Source organism: Chiloscyllium plagiosum, unplaced genomic scaffold (genome assembly GCF_037043375.1).
Source record: "Chiloscyllium plagiosum isolate Xiang-an unplaced genomic scaffold, Cpla_swu_hap1 HiC_scaffold_42, whole genome shotgun sequence".
Taxonomy (NCBI): domain Eukaryota; kingdom Metazoa; phylum Chordata; class Chondrichthyes; order Orectolobiformes; family Hemiscylliidae; genus Chiloscyllium; species Chiloscyllium plagiosum.
This window is the reverse complement of record NW_028270180.1, coordinates 22,638,388-22,656,901: the sequence shown is the minus strand read 5'-3', so window position 1 is coordinate 22,656,901 and position 18,514 is coordinate 22,638,388. Positions and strand designations below refer to the sequence as shown.

Genomic DNA, 18,514 nt, shown 5'->3' with positions numbered 1-18,514 from the left:
TGTCAACTCTGAGAAAGTGAGGACCGCAGATGCTGGAGATCAAAGTTGAGAGTGTGATGCTGGAAAAGCACAGACGGTCGGGCAGCATCCGAGGAGCAGGAGAGTGAATGTTTCGGGCAAAAGCCCTTCATCAGGAAATTGCCTGAAACGTCGATTCTCCTGCTCCTCGGATGCTGCCTGACCTGCTGTGCTTTTCCAGCACCATTCTAATCTTGACGCTGGAAAAGCACAGCCAGTCAGGCAGCATCCGAGGAGCAGGAGAGTGGACGTTTCGAATGTCATTCCTGATGAAGAGCTGATGCTCAAAACGTCCGCTCTCCTGCTCCTCGGATGCTGCCTGATCTGCTGTGCTTTTCCAGCACCAGAATTTTTGACGGTGGGTAATGTCCCTTCCTCTAGGCCAGGAGATCTAGGTTCAAGACCCATTTACCCAGAGCTGTGTCATAAACTGTCTAATCGGTTTGGAATAATGTCAATGACTGATCTGCACCCTGTTGTCAGCTATAAAAACCTCAATCCCGAGTCCATAAATTACAGAGGGTGGTTGGAGGAAAGGGGAAACCTCACTCTCGAAATGGAAATTCAGTTTCCAATTGTATACCCTGGCCATTGGAATGTGTTCATGGGATTAAACTGGAAATACCAGCTGCTTAAACAATATATTCTTTATTCACCACAAATAACCTTCAGGTTACATTAAAATGGTATAACAATGCAAAAACATCAGAAAAATATAGAATAGTCCTTGCTGCCTCTTTAATATACCAATAAGACAATGTACAAGTAACAATACATGAAATACAGGAGATGAAAACACACTATTGTTACATTAAAATACCCACATTCTCCACTCCTTCCTTCCAAACACAGACCATCTCACTCACATCTGCAAATATTGATTTCCCTTACAAGAGTTCAGGATGTTTGTCACTTCTCACTATTTTTCACATATCTCTCAATAATCTTCATTAATAATCCCGTACCCTAGGGGAGGAAAGATAATACAAACATGTCACATACAGTTTACAATCTCCATCCGGAGATAAGTATATAAAGCTCAGACAGAACACAGATAATCCTCTCCTTGTTACAAACCCAATCGATATCCTTGTACAAATTCATCAGGTTTAGTAACTTTCAGATGCGATTTCCTCCAGGTCTTTCATAAAGCCAGTGTGAATGATCCTAAGTGCTTTGAATAGACCAATGCCCTGACTGGCAATTACTTTGTTGAACATCTTACCGTCAGCTCTGTGGCCAATTACTAATCTCATGTACTTTGGTGACAGTATCCAGATAAGGTGGGTATAGATGATCCAGAATGCAATGATTTCTTCATACTTAGGGGAGACATCAGTCAAGACTAATTAGACTGGGTCAGCAACTGAGATATCTGAAGGGGCTGAATGGACTGGGTTGGCCTGAAGGGACTGAATGGTCATTGGGATACTCAGAAGGGGCTGAATGGCCTGGGTTAGTTACTGGGATAGTCTGAAGGGGCTGAATAGCCTGGGTTAGTCACTGGGATAGCCTGAAGGGGCTGAATGGCTGGGTTAGTTAGTGGGATAGTCTGAAGGGGCTGAATACCCTGAGTCAGCTACTGGGGTAGTCTGAGTGGGCTGGGTCAGTTACTGGGATAGTCTGAACATGCTTAATGGCCTGGGTAAGTCTCTGGGATAGTCTGAGCAGGCTGAATAGCCTGGGTCAGACCCTGGGATAGTCTGAAGGGGTTGGATCTGGCAGGTGTGGAGATAGGAGCCAAAACAGTCACTCGAGTTGATGGTGTGGGTGTGAATTTATCAGGCAGGCTGCCTTGACCAATGACCCAGAGAAACTGGAAGTTGTCGATTTTGGAAATAAAAAGCAGACATAGAAGCTGGAAAAGAGGTGCTCCAGGCTCTGGGTGCCAGCTCTCTCAGTTTCTCTGGGTTTAAATAACCCCCCCCACACTGCCTGCTTCCTACCTCAGTGACAGTGTTGAGGGTGAGCTGGTTTCCTCCTTGTTCCTGGGGCAGGCCGCTGTCCAGCATCTTCAGGATGAACAGATTCTGCAAATCCCTGGCAGCATCAGAGGGCTCCAGCGAGAGTCTCGCTGGAGAGGCATTGTATCCCTCTGGATAGTCAAAGAGGCTTTTCTTGCCCATAAAGTGTCCTAAAAAAAAAGCAGCAAGAAATAAATGTAACGTGTATAGCTGTGGTGGCCACTGTAGACAAGATGTAACCTCTCCTCTCATCACTCCACACCACCAGACTGAACCTGCCTTCAGAGAACAGGTCCCCAGCAACAGGTCGCCAGTATTTCCCTCGCCATCTCTCCTAACCTCCTGCAATTTTCTCCACATCATTATCAGATCTCTCTGTCTTTGGCCATTCAAGCCTAGCTGCTTTTATTTGGCCGGGGGGGGGGGGGGGGGGGGGGGGGGGGTGGGCGTTGGTGGTGGGGGTGGGAGGAGGAGGACAGGGGAAGCTATCAGAATACAACGCCCTCTCCCATTCACTGTGAGAATGGAGACTCCTTGCACTAAATAGGTAATAATGAGAACCCCCAGACAGAGAGAAAAGTCACCAGCTGAATTAAAATCCAAAACTTGTTTTCCAACTAATTTGAGTTTTGGAAACAAAGACAGAAGTTGCTGGGAAAGCACAGCAGGTCTGGCAGCATCTGTGAAGAGAAATCAGAGTTAATGTTTCGGGTTTGGTGACCCTTACCTCAGAACTGCTGGTAGTCAGGAAAATGTTGGTTTTAATGCAGAAGATAACGTGTCAGTCCAACTGTTCTACTCTCTCTTTGGGCTCTACCACCACCTATCGTTTACCCCTTACCTCCCCTCCCCTCCATCCTATCTCCACAAATCCTGCCAGAGCTACTGAGCTTTTCCAGCAATTTCTGTTTTTGTTTCTGACTTACAGCATCCACAGTTCTTACGTTTTTTATTCTTTTAGTTTGAGTTTCAATTGAAATAAACATTTCTACATTTATAAAATCCCTGAGGACCACCCTGACCTCAGTTTTGGTCCCATTCCAGTTACATCCACTCCTTTCCCCCAATTTCAAGCCTCACTCCCAGTTCTAGGCAGAATTTGTCCTTTGGGTGTCCTGTCAGTTATCCCCGTTCTCTGAAGCCTGTCTCCAACGGGCACAGCTGAGGAAAGAGCCCTTCTGAAGTCGTCACTAGGTCAGTGTGGTGGAATTCCCTCCCTAACAGCGCACAGAACTCAAGACGGCAGTTCATCACCATCACCTTCTCCAGGGCAACTAGGGATGGACAATAAATGATGACCCAGTCGGCGATGCCCACATCTCAGGAATGAATAAAAAGGTCTGAGACCAGGACACAGTGACAGCACATACAGACAGACAGACACACACACACACACAGATAAACATAGAGAGAAAAAACACTCATACAAACAGACACACAAACACAGAAACCCACGCACAGAAACACCGAGATACACAGGCAGACATCAATGCAGTCACAAAGACAAAACACAGATAGACATAGAAAGCATGGACACTAACACAGACAAACAGACTCACTGACAGGAACCACAGGTACTAACACACACACACACACACAGACACACAGGCTCTAATACCGACAAACACACACACACGCACACACACACAGGCACTAATACAGACAAACACACACACACACAGACACACAGGAACCACAGGCACTAATACGGACAAACACACACACGCACACACACACAAAGGAACCATGGGCACTAAGAGATGAACTCACATACAGACAGGAACCACAGACACACACAGAGATAAATACACAGATACATACAGAGCGAAACCACACAGACAGACACATATATACACACACCCACAGGAAAACCAGACAGATACATAGATATATACACTCAGATAAACCACAGAGAGACACAGAAACCACAGAGAGACACAGATATATACATAGGCACACACAAACACACACAGATACGACACACTTAGACATATACATAAAGATAAACACACAGAGAGAAACCACATAGTCAGACACATACATACACAGAGAGAGTAACATAGACCCACTCAGAACATACAGACACAGAACATAAAAGATCTGTCAGCTTCTTACCTGTCGCCCACAGATTCCCCCTCGGGTTGACTTTGATTTTGGAAACTTTGTTCCTGAGTTCGGTGAGGTCCAGGCTGACTGAGGCGGTGACAGACAACCAAGAGAACACGACCAGGTAAAGCAGCAAACTGAGGTGCCCCATACTGTGGACAGAGGGTGTAGCCATGGGGAGGGAGAGCGCCGGTCCTGTTTCTCTGCCTCTGTGTGTGTGTGGGGAGGGGGTGGTGTGTATAGGTATGTGGGTGCCTTGTCTGAGTCTCTCCCGGGTACTCCTGCCTCTGACTGGCCGCTTCATGGCCCGGGAGCTGGGTTTTATACCCGGGGCAGCTGACGGCTGCGGTGGGCGGCGCTGAGGGGGGTGGGCAGGGGCGGGGGAAGGGGAGGGGGAGAGGGGAACACATTGACAGAAAGCCACAGACAGAGAGAGAATCAGAGAGAGAGAGAGAGTGTGTGAAAGGAGCAAAGTGAGGATCGAGGAGAGGGGGTAACTGGGGGATTGAAATCCCCCAGAGTAGCTCAGCCCTACCCTGGACAGAGTGAATTCCAGCTCCGAGAACCGACCTGGGTTAGAGCCCGTTCGTGAATGGGCCAAATGTGCAGCTATGTCGCTGCAATGTACTTCCCCCTGGGCTGGGGGGGGGGATTAGATAAAGGCTGGAAATCAAGGGGAAAAGACATTACAGATGTAATGTGGGGAGCGAGCCGGGGAGTTCATCCTCCGGGCTAGCAGGGAGACGCGGGCCGAATAGCTCCATTCTGTGCTTGGAGCTGCCTGGAGCAAAAAAAATAACAGATTGATTCAAACCATTTCAGTGAGGCGCCTGTCTCTCCTAAAGGAAGCGCCCCCATTAATGAACATTGCTTATTTTTCCCTGAATAGTGTGTAAACAGTGACATATTAGCAGACAACTCTCTCTCTCTCTCTCTCTCTCGAGTGAATTACACTCAGTACAGAGACTCTGCAAAACAAACTCAACAGAATCCCGAAGCCTTTCCTTTTCTCAGCCAGCCACTATTCCAGTTAACCTTCACATGAAGTCCTTGCTGGTTAATTTTTACAGGTCAACTTTGAGACGCGTATCTCTTGCTAAATTCGGCTCCCCCCCCAAACTCTGTTTCCACAATCTCTTAAACCTTGGTCCCTAATTCCTGGGTACACAGCCCACTCAGCTCCCGCTCCAACACATTTTGCAAATTAAATTGTTATCATTTTCTCGTGCTAGGGATCTGAGATCTGGGGATTTATTATCGAAATATAATAATAGTTAAATTATGTGGAAAGGAATAGCTAAAAGTGTTTTAAAAGTCTGACAGTGTCGTTATTCATATCGGTTAGAATTGGACTCAACTGTTCTGGAGAATACTCCCAAAACATTAACCCTGTTGCTCTCTTTACAGATGCTGCTAGATCTGATTTCCGGTTTCCAGCATCCTCTGTATTTTGCTTTTAAAAAGCTAACAGATTCTGCCTTTAGAAAATTCCTTTAGCCGTTTAATGCTCTCATTTCATCCCCTCCCTTTTCAGTAATCCTAAACATTTTGTAATTGCTCTTTTGAGTTGTAAAGACAAATTTGTATTCAGACCCCAAAACACGAGTAATGAGTTACTTTGTCTCTAGTATTGCTGAGAAACAACAAATTTTGTTGAAGCTTTTCATCAGTACGAGAAATACCAAGTTAAGGGGAAACATTTATACTGCATCAGAGGAGAGCACTGACTGGTTACAAGTGCACTGATTGCTGGAGGCATCGTCATTGAGAATGCACCAACTCATGATGATTGACAGTTAACTGCCAGGATTTGTTTAAACTTTTTCTCTGTAGTAAGTCACTTCAATCATCCCAAAGTTGACTCAGTTGGCTTTGGAATTTGGGTTCAAATGCTGTTCCAAGGGGCTCGAGCTCAAAAATGGAGGCTGTCTCTCTACTTGATTACAGAGAGAGTGCCACACTGTCTCCTGGGTGAGACATTAATTGGAATTGTGTCTAACTGAACCTGGCTGGACTAGCTTTGGAGAATGAGCTGCTGTAACTGTATCAAAGACACTACTCTGAAGAAAAGCCAGTAAACTCTCCTTGGGGACCTGGCCGATACTTATCCCTCAATCAGAAAGAAACAGATTACCTGGTCATTATTGCATTTCTTGCATTATAAACAGTAACAACACTTCAAAAGTTTCTCTTTGTCTGTAAAGTGTTTTGATATCTAGTAATTTTGAAGGTGCTGTATAATTGCAAGTCTTTTATTCATATGGGTGGCACTGACTAGGCCTAGCATTTATTATCCATTCCTAGTTGCCTTTGAGAAGGTAGTGGTGAACTGCCTTCTTGAACTGTTGCAGTTGTAGAAACACCCTCAGTGTTGACTTCCAGGGTTTTGACCCAGTGATAGTGAAAGAACTGTGGTGTATTTCCAAATCAGGATGGTAAGTGGCTCAGAGGCGATCTTGTAGGTAGTGCTATTCCCATGTATCAGCCACCTGGTCATAATACCAGAGGTTTGGAGGGTGCTATCTGAGGATCTTTGGTGAATTTCTGCAGTGCATCTTGTAGATTGTACACACTGCTGCTGCTGCTGAGCGTGGTGGTGGAGGGAGTGGATGCAGTGCCAATCAAGAGGGCTGCTTTGTCCTGGATGGTGTTGATCTTACACCCATTCAGGCAAGTGGGGAGTATTCCATCACATTCCTGACTTATGCCTTGTAGATGGTGGACAGGCTTTGGGGGAAATCAGGAGATGAGTTACTTACAGCAGTATTCCTAGCCTCTGATTGCTCTTGTAGATACAGTATTGATATGGCTGCAGTTAGTATGCAGAGAATAATCGCCTGTTTAGCAGGGAACCCAAATCCTAGCGTCTAACTGGTCCGTATGCAAAATGATTTACATCAGGAAGTTTGACAGGTCAAAGTAGGTCAGCGCTATTGGTCCGAGTACTGATCTTTCATTGTGATTTACTAAATATTCCTGGCCCACATTTATCATACATTCCCATTACAGAGACAGAGTGAGAGAGAGAGAGAGAGAGAAAAAAAAACAATTAAATCAATGAAGTGAGGTCAGAGACAGGTAAACTCTGCAAGGATCAATGAGCCAGGCTGAATACTGTCAGACCTGAAACGTGTTTCTCTTACCATAGACATTGCCAGACCTTTCCCTGAGCTCAGTTCCAGGGGTTTGACCTGAATTAATGAATTGAGTATTTCCACACCCACACCCTACCCCCACCCCCATACTCACACACCCACCCCCACCCCCCCACACTCACACACCCACCCCCACCCCCACACCCCCTGCTTCTGGGGTCAGTCAGGCTGACTGGCAGCAATGGGGTAAAAACAATGACTGCAGATGCTGGAAACCAGATTCTGGATTAGAGTGGCGCTGGAAAAGCACAGCCGGTCAGGCAGCATCCGAGAAGCAGGAAAACCGATGTTTTAGGCAAAAGCCCTTCATCCTGCTCCTCGGATGCTCCCTGACTGGCAGCAATGGAATACCCTCTCCTGAACACTCACTATCCTGACTTGATGAGGAACCATTTTGTTTGGAGAGGTAGTGTTGATTAAAGCGAGAAATGGGTGAAACTGAATTCTATTAACAACCAAAGGCTTGCTTGGTGGTCTGGTTTGTGCTCGCCCTAACAGCAGCTGTGATTTGAGAATCAAAGGCTCTGAGGGTTAATTCTGAATCAATGACAACTTATTAAACCGATCTCCTTAGTTCAGGACCCACCCAGTATAGGGCTTTTGTAATGCAGTGGTAGTGCTCCTACCTCAGAGTCAAAAGACCAAAGTTCAAGTCTCAGAGGTGTGTAATAACATCTCTGATCAGGTTATTTAGGGAAATATCAACAACATTTGACTGGATATCAGATCCTTCTAAAAGGTGCCAACCAAAGCCCACCTGTCCTAGCCGGGATTTTAATGGGATTGTGTGTGTGTGTGTGTGTGTGGATGGTGGTGAATGGTAACACTACACCACTGGGTTCCTATGAGAGAGTTGTTGGAGATTTAATCCACTTGCCTTGAGCTGAGAGATTGCAGGATCATAACAGAAATGAAATACTCATAGTTCCAGCTAGTAAATTGCCACTTAGTACCAGCTTTGATCACAGGGTTATAGGGAGAGGTGATGTGTTTTTAAAGTAAAACAAAAAGATGCCCAGAAAGTGGGCAGATAGCCATTGAAAGACTAACAGGAAGGAGACGATCAAAGCAACAGTTAAAGTAAGGTCAGCATCACTTTTCTCGTCTGGTATTTGTTGAGGAGTTCAATGCTGCATGGCTGACTGGAAGCTGTTAACAAGTTCTCAGCGTTTATGGTCTGTGAAGAGAACAGCCCAGACTGAGGAACCCCTCATCACACCCTGTGATATCAGTGAAAGACCCACATTAAGTTCTCAGCTTGATAGTGCCCCTTTCTCAGGGACAGGTAATCCCATGGAGTCCTCACAGATTGATTTAAAAGGAACCCTTGGTTTGCCAACAGGATTGAAGCTTGTAAAGGCCTCATAGACAGTTCTCTGCTCTTCCTGAGCAATCTTTAAGGACATCTTTCTGTCTTAAATATTTCCTTGTGGGAAATTAACACTGCATTTAACATTCATATTGAGCCTCCAGTCTCAGCTTTGAAGGTGGAAGTGACTTCTGTAAGGGATAATCCTATGGGCATAGAAACAGTGACTATGTGGGGAAAGACAGGGGAAACAGGAGTCTGGGATGATGGTTGACACTAGTATTCTCCAATGGCTGTTATCAGGAACACTGCTCTCTCTCGCTACATTTATGATCTTGTCTTGCATATATTTCTCTCCATCAGCTCTCGACCCAGAGGCAGACTTGACCACACCACCACAGGGTAAAATTGCCACATTCTTACCAGACCACAGGGCTGCTCTCTCATTACAGAGACAGATGATTGGTGTTTTAACCCGAGGGTCACCATACCTCAGGTGAGGGGAGAGGTTGAGGAGGTGACCTACCTGGTTACCTCAGCTAGTGCAACAATTGAGCCCATGCCATTGATATCACAAACCAGCCATCAAGCCAACTGAGCCCTCTGCATGTAGGCAGGTCCGGAATTCACCTTAGCTGAAACAAGGAATCGAACCCTGTGCTGCTGGTACTAACCTGATCCAGCCGATCAAACCTACAATCTCCCCAGGTTGCTGTGGCAGTAACGTTTTTCCCAGCATGTTTCAGCCTGGAGCCATGGACAGTCACGGTAGAGGCTTCAGTTTCTTTTCATCATGTGATTGCCTGACCAAAATCCTCTCTCACTTTTACCACCTGCAATGGTGCATGGTGGGATGATTTAACAAGTCAATCCTCAACCTCTCTGGCCAAGGAAGGTGTGTTCATACCATGGCCACCAGGGAGTCAACCTCAGAGCTTCTGTCTCAAAGGAAGGAAACCTGCACACTGCGCCAGATTCCAAGTCAGTCCCTATGAAAACAAGTTGAAGGCTCCACCATCACTACACATAGCTCCAATCTTTCAGCGTGTTGCCATAGCAACTCAAACTTGGAGTGACACAGCACCACTGCCACAATTGACAGACATTTTATGCATTTAGTCCTTTTCATATCCTTGGAAATTCACAGACCATTTTATAGCCAAATTCATTATCTTGAAGTGTGGTTAGTTTTGTTCTTAGTGTTACCAATTTGTGCATAGAAGGCTCCAGTAAATATTGTTATGTTGATTGAGGAATGATTCTGTTCTTCTTGGAGGTAATCCCATGGGATGGTTTACAACCACATTTGTGCAGCAGGACTTACTGCAACACATTGAAGCCCTCCACCTACCTTTGATACCACAGTCAGTACTACTCTCAAGTCATTTGGTCTTTTCCTTTGTCTTTAATTTTTGGCCTAATAGATTTCTCATTCTTAAAGTTTATAGCACAGAGAAGGACTACTGAATAGCATAATGTCCAAATGATCCTCTATTCTGATCTCTGCTCAGCCACTTCCTCTACCTCAACTAGGGCTTTTGCTTTTTCAAATGCAGGCTGTCCTCTTGATTCTTTCCCCAGGAGAGAATACTGACACAGTGAGTGTTATTTACTTCGTGTCGAGTGTGTGGTGCTGGAAAAACACAGCAGGCCAGGCAGCATCAGAGGAGCAGGAGAATCGTCGTTTCGGGCATGAGCCCCTTCATCAGATTCCTGACGAAGGGCTTCTGCCCAAAACGTCGATTCTCCTGCCCCTCGGATGCCGCCTGACCTGCTGTGCTTTTCCAGCGCCACCCTCTCGACTCTGACCTCCAGCGTCTGCTGTCCTCACTTTCATCTATTTATTTCCCCTTGTGCCTCTTCACAAAATTGCAACAAAGTGCAAAAGGTCCCACATTCCACAGATGCTTTCAAAGCTGACCACAATTGAGAGCAAGGAGTGTGGAGCACTGTTCAACCTACTTCAGAGCAAAATGGGTAATAGGAAATGGAAACTAGTGGCTGCATGGTTTTTATTTTATCAAAGTCTGCAAGTACTCAGAAGACCAAGCAGAGAGAAATAATTATTTGTTTCGGAACAATAACCTTTCTTAGTTTGCGTTTTACATCAATTTCTAACATTGACAGAATTTAGGTTTTGTATTACCGTGCAAATTTGCACAGTTGATTGAACAAAACATTAGGCTAACAAAGATCAGTACTGTACCAAAGTGAGACCCGCATATGTGACACCTGCTCACAAATCCAAGCAATTGCCAAATACATACTGGCTCATAAGAGGCTTCTGAGGTTAAAATCTTCCACTTTCAAGTCTCCACAATTGCTGTTTTATGACAAGTATAATAAATATCTTGTTTCCAAGTCGTGGCCCAATCCCTCAGGTCCCTATATTTCTGAACTAGTTTGGTTTCTAAAATCTTGTAAAGATTGCTTTTAAGTGCAATCTGTACATTTTAACTGCTCACATTTTACAGAAAAAAGTATTAAGTTATCTGTCGGATGCTTATCAAATAGAGTGCTCATCACTACATGGCTACAAATAGGTACAAGCCCTGAATTTATTGCCTGTCTCTGATAGGATCGGTTATTTCATTGCATTTTACATGACTCACCAACTCCCTTGAAATAAATTGTTAACTTTTCTTCAATTTCACCTTGTACATTTCAAGGCAGCGTATATTCCTCATGGAGACATCTCCTTCTTCAACCATCAGATCAAACAGCCAAAAGAGACAAGCACATTGTCAAAAGGTTACATTTTCCACACCTTAAAAAGATCAAATTACTTTGACTTTTGTTTTCAACAGGTTTCAGCTCCATGTCCAAAGCAAGACAGCTCTCACCTCCAGCTGAAAATTGTTAACTCCCTACCTACAGATGGCTAACCTAATACTAAAAGTGCTTCAAATATCAGAATCAGAATTGACATATCAGGGAGTCAGCCTGATCCTACTTTAGCTTGGTGAGATAAAGGCAGTTTCAAAAGGTTTCAATTACATACAAGTTCATTTCAATTTAAAATGATGGGACCTGATCAGTTGTACCTTACAAATCTGTGGGAAGCTAGGGAAGTGATCGCTGGGCCTCTTGCTGAGATATTTGCATCATCAATAACCACAGGGGAGGTGCTGGAAGATTGGAGGTTGGCTAACGTGGTACCACTATCTCAAAGGTGGTAAGAAAAAGCCAGGGAACTACAGACTGGTGAGCGTGACATCAGTATTCGGCACATTGTTGGAGGGGATCCTGAGGGACAGGATTTACATGTATTTGGAAAGGCAAAGACGATTAGGGATGGTCAACATGGCTTTGTGCATGGGAAATGTGTCTCACTAACTTGATTGAGTTTTTTGAAGTAATGAGGGGGATTGATGAAGTGGTGGACGTGGTCTAGATGGACTTCATTAAAGCATTCGACAAGGTTCCACATGGTTAGAAAAGTTTGATCATATGGAATACAGGGAGAATTAACCATTTGGAGTCAAAACTGGCTTGAAGGTAGGATACAGAAAGTGATGGTGAAGGGCAGGATTTATACACTTAATGGCCTGGGACATAGAGGCCTGGGACCAGTGGCGTGCCACAAGGATCAGTGCTAGATCCACTGCTTTTCATCATTAATATAAATGATTTGGATGTGAACCTCAGAGGTATGGTTAGTACATTTGCAGATGACACCAATTTAGATAAATGAGGTGCTGCCTTTTGGTCAGACAAATCAGGGCAGGACTTATACACTTAATGGTAAGGTTCTGGAGAGTATTGCTGAACAAAGAGTTTATAGTTCCTTGAAAGTGGAGTTGCAGGCAGACAGCAGAGTGAAGGCGGTATTTGGTGTACTTGCTTTTATTGGTCAGTGCATGGAGTATAGGAGTTGAGAGGTCATGTTGCCGCTGTACAGGACATTGGTTAGGTCACTTTTGGAATACTGCAATTAATTCTGGTCTCTACTATAGAAAGGATGGTGTGGAACTTGAAAGGGTTCAGAAAAGATTTACAAGGATGTTGTCAGGATTAGAGAGCTTGAGCTATACGGAGAGGCTGAATAGGCTGGGACTATTTTCCTTTGAGTTGTGACCTTACAAAATAATGAGGGACATGGATAGGGTGAATGGACAAGGTCCTTTCCCGGAATAGGGGAATTCATAACAGGAGGGCATAGGTTTAAGGTCAGAGGGGAAAGATTTAAAAAGGACCTAAGGGGCGTTTTCATGCAGAGGGTAGTGTGTGAATGGAATGAGCTGCCTGAGAAAGTGGTGGAGGCTGGTACAATTACAATATTTAAAAGGAATCTGGGTGGGTATATGAATAGCAAGGGTTCAGAGGGATACAGGCCAAGTGCTGGGGCTAGATTAATTTAGGATATCTAGTTGGCATCGATAAGTTGGATCAAAGGGTCTATTTCCATGCTGTACATCTCTATGACTATGGCTCTATAAACACACAGCAGAGACAGTTTCTTTAGTAGATTTGCAGTATTTAAAAAAAAAACACACCAAATGAAGCATAAATAAACTCAGTTTTTAGACTTATTGAATGCTTTAATCATGTATAAGACCTAGGAGCAGAATTAGGCCATTCAGCCCATTAAGTCTGTTCCAACATTCAATCGTGGCTGATGTTTCCTAATCCTGTTCTCCTACCTTCTCCCCTTACTAATCAAGAACTACCTCCATTTTACATTAGCAATGAATTCCACAGATTGACCAGCCCCCAACTGAAGAAATTTCTCATCTCAGTCCCGAAAAGGTCATCCATTCACTTGGAGGCTGTGCCCTCAGGGCCTAGTCTCTGCTACTAGTGGAAACATCTCCATGTTTACTCTATTCAGACTTCTCAGTAATCTGTAAGGGACCAGTCAAAGAAAACCCTCTCTAGCCCCCCTTCAAAGCCAGCACACCCTTCCTTAAAAATGGGGTCCAAAGTTGTTCATAATATTCTAAATGTGGACTGACCAGAGCCTTATACAGCCCTAGCAGTACATACCTGTTCTTGTATTCTAGCTCTCTTGCAATGAATACTGGCATTGTATCTGCCTTCCTAATTGCCAAATTCAACCTGCGTGTTAACCCTCACAGAAACCCGAACAGGAATCCCAAGTCCCTTTGTGCTTCAGATTTCTGAAACATTTCCCCCTTTTCAAAAAGTCTATGTCTCTATTCTTCCTACAAAGTGCTCAAGCTCACAATTTCCCACACTATACCCCATCCGGAACTTCTTTGCCTACTCAACTAACCTGCCCACATCTTTCCCATATCAACACTACCAGTCCTTCTACCTTTGCGCAATGTGCAAACTTAACAACAATGCCACATTTCTTCATCCAGGTTGTTAATGTGAATAGCTATGGCATAAAACTGATGTATGTGGAGCTCCAGTCACAGGCTGCCATTCTGAAAAAAGACCCATCTAATCCCACTCTATGCCTACTGCCAGACAACCAATCCTCCATCTACACCAGTACGCTGCCGCTAAAATCAAGGAAACTTACCTTAATTAGCAACCTTCTGTGCAGCAATTTTTTAAAGCCTTCTGGAAATCCAAATAGACCACATCCACTGGCTCTCCTTTGTCTGACATGCTCATTACCTCCTCAAAGAATTCCAACAGATTTGTCAGGTATGACCTTGCCTTGACAATAGTGTTGACTCAGCCCTATTTAACCATGCAGTTCTAAGTACTCTCTAATTTCATCAGAGGTCAGGCTAACTGGCTTATAATTTCCCATATCTGCCTCCCTCCATTCTTAAATACAGGGGTGCTATGTTTACCAATTGTCTAGGACTCTCCCAGAACTCCAGCAATTCCTGGAGGAATGCCTGCACAATCTCCTCAGCTATCCCCTTCAGAACTCTGGGTACAGTCCATCTGGTCCAGGTAATTTATCCACCTTCACATCTTTCAGCTTCCTCAGCAACTTCTCCTTAGTGGTGGCTACTATGCTCATCTCTGCCCGAATCTCTTGAATAGTGGTCAAATTTCCCATTCTGCACGCTAACTCATGTTAGCAATATTATATTCTTATAAAAGGATGAACTTATTGGGGAGGCAATGGCTTAACATATTATTGCTGGACTATTAATCATGAGACCCTGAAAACGTTCTGGGGATGTGGTCAGAATCCTGCCACAGCAGATGGTGGAATCTGAATTCAATTTTAAAAATCTGGAATTAGGAGTCTAACGTTAACCACATAAGTCAATTGTCAGAAAAATCCATCTCGTACACTAATGTGCTTTAGGAAAGGAAACTGCCTAGAGGGTAGTCAAGAGTAAACCACATTGCTATGGGTCTGACCTACAGGAGACTCCAGACCCACAGAATCTGGTTGACTTTTGATTACTCTCTGGGCAATTAGGGATGGGCAATAAATGCTGGTCGAGCCAGTGATATCCACATCCCAGCGCCACATTTTTAATTTTAAAAAAGGTTTTGCAGCACTGTGGTACTGTCCCTACCTCAATGTTCAAGCCCCAGAAGTGTGTCACATGTCAAAACAGATTGACTAAAAAAACCAAAATCAATATCTTGTCCTCGCAGGTGTTCAGCTTATTTGGGAGGATCTGGCCATGTAAATTAGTTTATCATTCTCCTAAAACAGTAATCTATCAGGCCAACATTGGGGCATCTCGACTCAAAACGTTAGCTTGTTCTCTTTCCATGGATGCTGTCTGACCTGCTGTGATCTCTAGCATTTGTTGTTTTATAGATTCCAGCATCTGCAGTAATTTGCTCCTACAGTGATCTATCTGCTTTATGTGACACAACTTCCCTTCCTTTTTCTGGTGGAAACTGGGTAACATGACCCTACATGACATTTGCTATTCTCAACCAAGTGAGCAGCAAAGTCTGTCTGCTAATGCATTCGTCACTCAGCCTGACCAAAATCCTGGTTGATGGATTTTAGGAATTTTAAAAAAGGCACAATATTTCAATCAAGTCATTTTGAAAAGAAGTACACATCAACTGATGATGGAAACATCAAGTTCCTATTTCTCAGAGTGTAATGGCTACAGAGTGCCTAAGTACAGACAACATGTAGAGCTTAGTGAAAGTTTAATGGCACTACATTTTAAAAAAAAAGCTGTGCACAGCAGGCAATTCAGCTCCTCAAGCAAGATCTCCTGTTCAATCAGACTAATTCCTCTTAACTGCTCCATGGATCTTATTCTGTAGAAGCACAGAAATGGAAAGCAAACTGAAAACAGGACAACGAGCAGAAAAGGAATTTGACAAAGACCCAGGTTGGTATCAAGCGGTTTGCAACTGAATTGACAGAAACAGGGTGAAACTTTGTTAGTTTAGTACACTATTTGGATGATAAACAAAAAATATAATACATTCACAGTTAAAATTGAGACCACTCCAAATAACAGCATGAGATTTATTACAGAGGGACCACATAAGTGGTAAAGGGAAAAGACAAGGGGTTGTGGACTTGCTTGCTGAGCTGGTAAGTTTGTTCACAGACGATTCATCACCATGCTAGGGTAAATCATCAGTGTACCTCTGGTGAAGCATTGGCGTCCTGTCCCACTTGCTGTGTGTCTGGCTCTGCTGGTGTAATTTCAGGTTTTGTTGTTTTTCTTAGTGGATTTATATGGGATCCAAATCTACATGTTTGTTAATGGATTTCTGGGTTGAATGCCAGGCTTCCAGGAATTCCCACAGGTCTCTTCTTGTCCCAGGATGGATAGGTTGTCCCAGTCAAATTGGTGTCCCTCATTGCCTGTGTGAAGTGACTAGTGATAGCTGATCATGTCTTTACATTAGATTACTTACAGTGTGGAAACAGGCCCTTCAGCCCAACAAGTCCACACCGGCCCTCCGAAGAGTAACCCACCCAGACCCATTCCCTTACATTTACCCCTGCCCCTAACACTATGGGCAATTTAACATGGCCAATTCACCTGACCTGCACAGCTTTGGACTGTGGGAGGAAACTAGAGCACCCGGAGAAAACCCACGCAGACATGGGGAGAATGTGCAAACCCCACATAGTCGCCTGAGACGGGAATTGAACCCGGGTCTCTGGCGGTATGAGGCAGCAGTGCTAACCACTGTGGTGGCTAGTTGGTGTTCGTAACGTAGTGGCTAATTTTCTTCCTGTTTGCTCTATGTAGTGTTTTTGGCAGTTTTTACACAGTATTTTGTTATAACACTGGTCCTATTGGATGTAGGTTTGGGATCCTTTATACTTGTTAGTAGTTGTTATAGTGGGGTAGTCGGTTTGTGGACTACCATGATACCAATGCACCAAAGTATCCTGGTGGTAATTTCTGGTATGTTCTTAACGCCCAGACACACTGCCATACATGTTGCATTTTTCTGTTGTGTGGGCATTGTTGGACCAAGCTTTTTGGGTATCCATTGTTTCTGAAGATGGTGCGTATGTGTTGTTCTTCTGCTTTGCGCAGCTCTGGGGTCCTGCGGTGGGTTGTGGCTTGCTTGAATAATGTCCTGCTGCAGCTTTGTTTGTGGGTGTTGGGATGTTTGCTGTTTTGTTGAGTACTTGGTCTGTGTGGATGGCCTTGAATTGAAGTCGGTTACTTTCTTCCTTGGTGAACTTGATGCTGGTACGGTTGTTGTTTAGGAGTTGATGGGTTTCCTCTAGCTGTGGGCATTTGGTAATTACAAAGGTGTCATGTACAGGATAGCACCTGGGTTCGATTCCAACCTTGGGCAACTGTGTGTAGAGTTTGCACATTCTCCCAGTGTCTGTCTGGGTTTCCTCCAGGTGCTCCGGTTTCCTCCTACAGTTCAAAGATGTGCAGGTTGGGTGAATTGGCCGTGCTAAATTGTCCATAGTGTTCAGGGATGTATGGGTTAGGTACATTAGTCAGGGGGAAATGTGGAATATTTGGGTAGGGGTATGAGTGAGATAATCTTCAGAGGATTAGTCTGGACTTATTGGACCAAAATGCCAGTTTGCCACATTGTGGATCCAGAGTTTTGGCTGAGTAGTGGACAGCACTGTCTGTTCTAGTCTTTGCACAACCGCTTCTGCTGTTAGTCCTGATATCAGTGATCGCATGGGTGCACTGTATCCCTGACCGTTGAAGATGAAGTAGATTGTGAGGCACAGATCTAGTAGCTGGAGGGTGCTGTCCCTGCTGACAGTGTTACAGGCTGTCTGCATTCCTGGCTCGAGTAGCAAGGCTATTGTTTCCTTGGTTAGGGGGATGTCCATAGAGGTGAACAGCACTGTCACATCGAAAGGAGACCAAAATCTCATCCTCGTCTCGAGCTGTGCAAAGCAGAACACCTACATAATGTCTTCAGAAGCAACGGGTACCCATAAAGTGCAGTCTGCCGATACATAAATGACAGACCACAACACACCTAGATACACTGGTCACACGGTCATTCATTAAGGACATGTCAGAAATGACCAGATGACTATTACTACCACAAAATGTGTAAAGACTATCAAAAACTCTACATTGGGGAAACAGGAAGGAAATTGGCCTCCAGGGTCCATAATGACCAACTAGCCACCAAGAGACACGACTTGTATCACATCACACAGACAATTAGGGCCCCAATTCGACTGGGATGACATGTCCATCCTCGGACAGGCCAATCAGAGAGACAGCGTGGGAATTCCTGCAAGCCTGGCACTCCATTAACAAATGTAGATTTGGACCCATGTCCCAATCACTAAGAAACAGAAACAAAAGCAGAATGACAGCACCAACCGCAGCAGAACCAGACAGAGACATACGCAGCATACAGGACAGAACACCAATGCTTCACCAGAGGCACACTGATGATGTTACCTAGCATGGTGATGACTCACCTGTGAACGAGCTTACCAGCTCAGCAAGTCAACAACTTCACCTACAACCTGGGCTACAAATCTTCTCGAACATGGAGGGAAAAGACTAGCTCAAGCCGGCTTTAACCTGCTCACATTAAAAGTGTTCTCCCAGTGCAGCAACTATAATGAATGAATGGGAAAC

At 44.5% G+C, this 18,514-nt stretch overlaps 1 protein-coding gene across 1 annotated transcript; it reads right to left on the bottom strand.

Annotated features, from left to right (window-relative positions):
* Nucleotides 1–653: 653 nt before the first annotated feature.
* On the bottom strand, nt 654–4,721 carry nmba (neuromedin Ba). Its single transcript, XM_043680652.2, has 3 exons — nt 4,098–4,721; nt 1,965–2,152; nt 654–984 (listed from the first exon to the last, which is right to left on the bottom strand). The coding sequence occupies exons 1-3, from the start codon at nt 4,390–4,392 to the stop codon at nt 928–930; spliced, it is 540 nt and encodes a 179-aa protein (XP_043536587.2). The 5' UTR covers nt 4,393–4,721; the 3' UTR covers nt 654–927.
* Between the last annotated feature and the right edge of the window lie 13,793 nt (nt 4,722–18,514).

Excerpts from the sequence above, each read along its gene's own strand:
- nmba (XM_043680652.2), bottom strand. The coding sequence starts at position 4,392 with ATGAAGCGGCCAGTCAGAGGCAGGAGTACCCGGGAGAGACTCAGACAA. Across the intron at positions 2,153-4,097 it reads GGGGAATCTGTGGGCGACAG|GACACTTTATGGGCAAGAAA; the intron begins GTAAGAAGCTGA and ends CTTTTTTTTTAG. Across the intron at positions 985-1,964 it reads CCCTCAACACTGTCACTGAG|GGTACGGGATTATTAATGAA; the intron begins GTAGGAAGCAGG and ends TTCCTCCCCTAG.